This window comes from Podarcis filfolensis, assembly GCF_964270895.1.
Source record: "Podarcis filfolensis genome assembly, chromosome: 9".
In the NCBI taxonomy this organism is placed as follows: domain Eukaryota; kingdom Metazoa; phylum Chordata; class Lepidosauria; order Squamata; family Lacertidae; genus Podarcis; species Podarcis filfolensis.
This window is the reverse complement of record NC_139610.1, coordinates 18802403-18809859: the sequence shown is the minus strand read 5'-3', so window position 1 is coordinate 18809859 and position 7457 is coordinate 18802403. Positions and strand designations below refer to the sequence as shown.

The 7457-nt window shown below is 43.6% G+C and overlaps 1 protein-coding gene across 6 annotated transcripts in view; it reads right to left on the bottom strand.

Moving 5' to 3' along the window:
• Nucleotides 1-410: 410 nt before the first annotated feature.
• The window catches only part of TEC (tec protein tyrosine kinase), an 80309-nt gene continuing 73262 nt past the window's right edge, over nt 411-7457 (bottom strand). For all 6 annotated transcript variants that reach the window (XM_083630411.1, XM_083630413.1, XM_083630410.1 and 3 more), the window contains 5 exons: nt 7107-7323; nt 5397-5461; nt 4297-4415; nt 3554-3711; nt 411-1738 (listed from right to left, as the gene is read on the bottom strand). In XM_083630411.1, the coding sequence (XP_083486537.1) occupies nt 1667-1738; nt 3554-3711; nt 4297-4415; nt 5397-5461; nt 7107-7323 (631 nt within the window). In that variant the 3' untranslated portion in view covers nt 411-1666. The remainder of the gene's footprint in view (nt 1739-3553; nt 3712-4296; nt 4416-5396; nt 5462-7106; nt 7324-7457) is intronic.

Genomic DNA, 7457 nt, shown 5'->3' with positions numbered 1-7457 from the left:
TTCCGAAACGTTTGGCTTCTGAGACACTCGAAAACCAAGGTACCATTGTATTATGTAAAATAGCAAGTATTCAAATGTCATCTGTTTGAATTCATGCAGGTAATTTTGCTATCCTTGGGGATATAATTTGGATAATATGGAGCTCATGGTTACAAGGAGTCATAATTTGATGTAATCTGTCAGGAGGCCTACCTTTTTGAGTTACAGTTTCTCTCCTGCATCTAAGGGTGTCTAGTAAGGCAGCACATGATCCAAGAGGTAGAAAGTTGCAGAAGACTTGAATGTTCCTTGTAATGTCACACTGTGTAGCACGGCAGACCAGAGCAGCGAAACATCTTGGGGGAATCCTAATGCGAAAGTGTTAAAATTAATTCCAGACAAGTCTGGAAATAAAAATCAGTGGCACAGCCTTTATCAAGATTTCAAACAATATGCATATTATTTATTAGACACATTTTTGGTACAGTATTTTATGAGGGTTGCGAAGAGCATTTTATCAACTGCAGCACACTGACCAATAACTCTTCAGTTTATAATAACGCTGAAACTTCACTCTTTAGCTCTTGGCGATGTGTTCAACTACATGTGCAACATAAAAAGGATTCAACAAGTTGTACTTTTCAAATCTTTCAAGAAAACCTAAAGTCCCATTCATATAAATACATGTGTGCAGTGTATATATTTACAGGATGCGAACTATATATATATATATATATAAATATGAATGCTGTGTCAAAGTCCCCCCTAAGCAGGTTTTCTTCTTTATTTAATACATTTTCCTAATCCATAGGCTCAGGGTGAATTGCAGCAGCTTGTCATCCACTAGAACTTCTACATTTTTTTATCCCACCCTTCCTCTAAGAAACTCAAGAGAATCTCTTGTCCTCTCTCCCTTTGGCCTCTCAACAACCCTGTGAGGTAGGTTAGGTTGAAAGATAGCAATTGGCCCACAATCCCCATAAGCGTTTCATTGGTGAAGAGGGATTTGGAATCCAGCCTCTGCTAATATAACGCACTATCCAGTCACCAGTTCTCTATCCGCTAAGTGCTACAATGACCAGAGTAGCAGTAGTCATAGGACTAGCTTCTGGTCTGCCTCTACAGTTATTCTGTAGAAAAAGTCCAGGTGAGAAGATTAAAAGAACACGGTCCTTCATTTGAGGTGGCACAGCTGAGAGGTGCTGCAGTGCCAACTATTAAAGGAAGCAAAACAAAAGAGCACTGCAAGATCATGAGCGAACGGCAATATTTATAGCTTTGGTGAGCCAATGTAACACTGCATTTTTAGGAAAACATTGGAAACATTGATGCTGAAGAATCTAGTCCTTGCCACTCCTCAACATTTGGTTGATAGAAGTGGGAAGAGACTTTTATAAAATCCAGTCACTGCTCTGCAATTTAGGGCTCAAATTGTGGTTCCGTCCTGTTTCTTCCCCCAGCCAAGAACCATGTTTTCCACCTCATCAACCCTCATCAGTGTCTACTTCACAGACTGTTTAAATGGCTGAGCAAACTATGGCTATCTTGGTAAAACACTTCCTTCTAAGGAGAAGGAAAGTGCACTGTTGTCCTCTCTCTGTGTGTGGCCCTTTGAAGCAACATCCAGGAGCATGGCTTTTCAGAATGCTGTCTCTACTGTGAACAACTTTGTTCCTCTCATGCCTTTTCAGGAAGCATCCTCTGCTATGGTATCAATCATCTGCAGCAAATCCTGAAATGTAGGGCGTCCCTCCGGTTTCTAGAAATTAATAGATAGCATTATTGTGAGCTGCTGATTCTTTAACTCTGATTAAAACAATATCTTTATTAACACAACAACAAAAAAGCAGGTAAAAGCTAATAATTCAGTAGTAGAGAGGATTGCTCCACTGCTATCACCTTTCCATTAATTCACCTGGTGTACTGCTCAGATGAATCACAAATAATTGGGGGGGGGGACAAATGCAAATGAATAAATTAAATATTTTCAAAATAACATTAGAGACCTTCAGCCCAACCCGAGTTACAGAGGGAAAATAAATGGGTAAAATGTATGGGGATTTTTATTTATTTTTTAGAACAGAGAGTGAAACAAATAATTTCTCATTCTTCACTGCTATTACTAAATCATATAGTCCATCCTCCAACTGAGCCCAGACTTTAGAAGTATCAGGATGAATTTGCTAACAACGATAAAGGTATCTGAAGAAGTGTGCATGCACACGAAAGCTCATACCAAGAACTAACTTAGTTGGTCTTTAAGGTGCCACTGGAAGGAAAAAATTTTTTTTTGTTTTAACGATAAAGGTTTTATTTTGTCAGAGGGTAATCTTTTGCATGTATCTGATGTAAGCAATTCTACTCAATCCCCCCCCCCCCAAAAACGAAGGTGCAATGTCCTATAAGAAGGCCAGTCACTTCTTGGTGTCATGGGTTCTCTAATTACTTCTCCCTTTCTATTTTTTGTGCCTCCAAAGTGATTCCATCAAGTAGGGATTGCTCATTCTTACAATTCAGGAACCTTGCAAATTCCACTCAAAAGGCTTGTCCACACTGGAGCATGATGCCCTCCCTGTTTCACTGTTTCACCTTTCCCCCTGTGAATGCAGGGTTCTTTGATCCTGGCCCCTTTGTACTTTCCAATGATTGGGGGAAAATAGCATTTAAAGAGGGGAAGGTCTGGGAAAACCACGGGATGCCCCTACATTAATGGGGAGACAAGTCGGTACAAATCCAGTTTGCTCCAGTGTACAGAAACCCTGGGTCTGTACTAGATTTCTCTTTTCAAATTATATAGAATCAGGATTTTTTAGTTGGAAGGGATCCCGAGGGTCATCTAGTCCAACCCCCAGCAATGCAGGAATCTTTTTACCCAATGTGGGGCTCAAACCCACAACCCTGAGAGTCTCATGCTTTTACCGACTGAGCTATCCTGCCTTCTTTTTTTGCTTTGTTCTTTAGCCTTGATTGTTCTCTGTCTTCATAGTTAAGTATAAAGCATTCCTATATTGTATATCCTAGACAGCATCTTAAAAGCAGAGATATCACCTGGCCAACAAAGGTCTGTATAGTTAAAGCTATGGTTTTCCCAGTAGTGATGTATGGAAGTGAGAGCTGGACCATAAAGAAGGCTGATCGCCAAAGAATTGATGCTTTTGAATTATGGTGCTGGAGGAGACTCTTGAGAGTCCCATGGACTGCAAGAAGATCAAACCTCTCCATTCTGAAGGAAATCAGCCGTGAGTGCTCACTGGAAGGACAGATCGTGAAGCTGAGGCTCCAATACTTTGGCCACCTCATGAGAAGAGAAGACTCCCTGGAAAAAACCCTGATGTTGGGAAAGATTGAGGGCACAAGGAGAAGGGGACGGCAGAGGACAAGATGGTTGGACAGTGTTCTCGAAGCTACCAGCATGAGTTTGACCAAACTGCGGGAGGGAGTGGAAGACAGGAGTGCCTGGCGTGCTCTGGTCCATGGGGTCACAAAGAGTCGGACACGACTAAATGACTAAACAACAAATATTGTATATCAGGGATCACATGGAGATGTACAACTAAAAGATAAGGTACTGTACCTCATGCCAGCACAACAACATCACATCGTAAATATTCTTAGATGCTAACTTTGGCCGAAATAGACGGTGTCCTTGGCTAACCATAGTCACTACTTCATAGTTCGTGTTTGTCTCAAAGGGCATTTTGCCTTCAGTAAATACTTCCCACATGAGAACACCTGAAAAATTAAGAGACACAAAAAGACCGTTGGCTGATTACCAGAGAGATGTTATCTAAACTAGAACATGCATGTATCTGTAGTGGCAAATATGTTAACAGGAAATAATTCCTTTAAAGTTACTTATTGTCCCTTATGCCTGCTGGTCTCAAGTCTTCTAAGATAATTTAGAACTGACACTGGAACAGTAAGAATGAGAATAAGCCATATGGAGAAAATTTAGTTGGACTGAAGAGATGAATTATGTGTAACATCTCAGAGAAGGTTTGATGGCCTATTCATACAACCATGACTATCACATGATGCTTCGGCTTATCAGATCTTCAGAAACTCCTCTCAAAGAGTGCTTTGAAAGGGGCTGAGACCCTTGAAGGTAAAAATAAGGTCAGGTGATTGAGAAATGGCCGGTTTGGCCCACCTGTCAAACCTGGTCCACAAGGGGTAGGCGAGATAACAATCTGGCCCACTAGCCAAAGTGTTCTCCACCCCAGTTTTAAAGAGTAAATACAAATTATGTGGGCGGTTTGTAGCCAATAGTAATAATAGTTCTACATTTAAAATAGAATAAAAACATAGCCACCTTACCAAAAGACCAGACATCTGACTTGCTGCTGAACCTGCTATAATTGAAAACCTCTGGGGGGCACCACTTCACAGGAAACTTGGCCCCGGAAGAGCTTGTGTACTGGTCATCAAGCACATACCTAAAAAAGGAAAACGCTATATGATTCCTCCAGTCTGAAACCAGCCCTAGAAGCCCATCAAGAGGTACCATATTTTTCACTCTATAGGACGCACCCGACCATAGGACGCACCTTGTTTTAGAGGGGGAGAACAAGAAAAAAAAATTCTCCCCCTCTCTGCTCAGCGCCCCTTCAGCGAAGCGGCAGGAGAAATGGAGCCCCTTCCATTTCTCCTCCCGCTTGGCTGAAAGGGGCGCTGCGCAGCTCTCTCTGCTGAAGCCAGGAGAGTCTTGCTCTCCCGGCTTCAGCAAAAGGAACCCAAAGCCTCCGGCGGCTATCCCTTAAGCCTGGAGAGTGAGAGGGGTCGGTGCGCACCAACCCCTCTTGCTCTCCAGGCTTCAGTGAAAGCAACGCGAAGCCTCCGGAGCACGGAGGGAGCGCTCCCTCTGCCCTTCGGAGGCTTCGCATTGCTATTGCTGAAGCCAAGGAGCCTGCATTCGCTCCATAAGACGCACACACATTTCCCCTTAATTTTTGGAGGGGAAAAAGTCTGTCCTATAGAGCGAAAAATACGGTAAGTGTTCACACCTCCATCTAGTGGCTACTTGTAAGCTTCACAAACATCATTTGAAAGTATTAACTATGGAACTAATATTTAAACCGGCAACAACTTGTAATCTGTACTTGTCCCCGCATTTATTGGTCACATGTATTAGGAGCTGTCAGGAATTTGACAACCGCAACTCTTTGGGTTTTTTTTTTTTTTTGCAGTTTCAGGTATGCAGCTGCTGAAGGCCTCCATTTATGAGTGGAAAGACTTCTGAATCCACCAATCACAATGACATCATCTGATCCCTCCCCCCGCCCCCAGGAGTCTTCAGAAGTCCCTTTCAAAGCAGCATTTGGCTTATGCAGGCTCAGTCCAGGTACAAATTCCAGTCCCCTTGTAATTTTCACACTTGCCCATGCAAAACGCATCAGTTCCACTTAAATTCCAGGTACCTTGTCATTCCGAAGTCAGACACTTTCACCACCCCTGATTCATTCACTAAGCAGTTTCTAGCAGCCTGAGGGAAAACACAGGTATGTTATTATTTACAGTGACGATACAGCCGGATAAGAATGTGCTAAGCTTAAATTTTGAAAACTGCAACTGTGCAGAGGCAACCCTAAAGGTAAAGGACCCCTGACCATTAGGTCCAGTTGCGGACGACTCAGGGGTTGCGCGCTCATCTCGCTCTATAGGCCAAGGGAGCCAGCGTTTGTCCGCAGACAGCTTCTGGGTCATGTGGCCAGCATGACTAAGCCGCTTCTGGCGAGCCAGAGCAGCGCATGGAAATGCCGTTTACCTTCCTGCCGACCTTCCGATCGGCAAGCCCTACGCTCAGTGGTTTAGACCACAGCACCACCCGCATGTAGCACACCTCAAGTGGCTGCCTCAGGTGGAGGCATATTTTGGATGCCATTGAGGGCAGCAGAATGAGAGGCAGACGTATTTTCAAGGGACAGGAGCTGTAGGAAAGATTACAAAAAGGGATTGTAGACCCTAACAAATTGATTGCATAATAAGCTCTCGTTAGCCAGATCCCAAGTTCAGCTAGGATTGAAGTGGCTTTCATAAAATACTTCAACCAACTGAACATCACAAACTGATATTTGGGGTGGCTAAAAATGGTAGGTAGCTTTGGTGCCTCATTCTCACATGGGGATACACCTGTCTGAAATAGTCCCCAGTCTGAAAATCTCTTGAAGTTTCCACATGAAAGCATAAGAAAAAGAAAAGGCTATCTGTTCCTTAATGATCTGAGAGTCAAAATAACTTATTTATTAGTTATATTTGTATCCTGGCCCTTGTCCAAAGATCTCAAATAAGTGCCACCCACGACTCCTGAACAGGAGTTTGGCTACTATTCCAACAGAAAGCAATACTTAATGATGAAGACAATATCAGATGTACCAGGGACTCTTAAATCATTAGTGACTGCATCCTGTAGCCTATGCAGGCACGGGGTAACCAAATACAAAGAAAACCAGGATACTACCAGAGATGCCAAAGTGAGAATTTTGGCAAGTGCAACTCATCATGCAGAGTAAAGCATATGCCAGTGGTTTCTAACCAGTGTGCTATGGCAACCTGGGGTGCCTTGAATGATGGTCAAGGATGCTGCGGGCAACACTGGCCTCTGTTCCTCTTTCTTTCCCTCCCTCTTCTGATGCCCTCTTGTGTCTCTGCCTCCCCAAGGCTTGCGCACCTGTTTATTGCAGCAGTCCTGGTTATAAGCTCTGCAGATAAGCTCTGGGAGGCCCCTCTCTTTGGGGCGAGGGGGGGGCAGCTCAGAGACCAGGGATGGCAACAGTGGCTCCCTGGAGGACTCCCAAGAGGCTGAGGGAACACTCCACAAGGGAAGGTGTTCAAAAAAGGGTGAGAGGCTGCCAGCTCTGCAGGCAAGGGGTGATATAACTGGGCTCCTGAGCCCCACAGGGGTGCTGAAGAAAGAATGTAGTTGGTTAAGGGAGCCGTGGGCTCAAAAAGGTTGAAAACCTCTGGCGTATGTTAAGGGATAAGAATCTTGCTTTCCTTTCCCTTTGGTCACCCCAACTAAGACAATATTTATAAACCACCAAAAACAGCGGCATTTTGAACACCGTTTCCTTAATAATTACGTTTTCTACATGAAGCAAAATATAAAGACTCTTCAGTATATTATTTACCAGATCTCTGTGAATAAAGCTGTTTCTCTCCAGGTACTCCATCCCTTCACAAACATCCTGGCACATTGTCAGCAGATGGTCTTTCGTAAAGTGTCCACGTCTTTGCCGAAGGTAATTCAGAAGGCAGCCGTGCTCCATGAACTCTGTCACTATGTAAATAGGTCTCTGCTGGGTGCAGACACCATACAGCTGGACTAATTTTGGATGCGTCAACTTCCTGAAAGGAATTAAAATCCATATATTTAATTGCCTCTGCTGAGCGACCAGCTGTCTTTGGCCATTCCCTAAAGCTGCCTGAACCATTTCTATCCCAGCTGGTCATTATGAGACTTATCACTATGACTTTTAAGA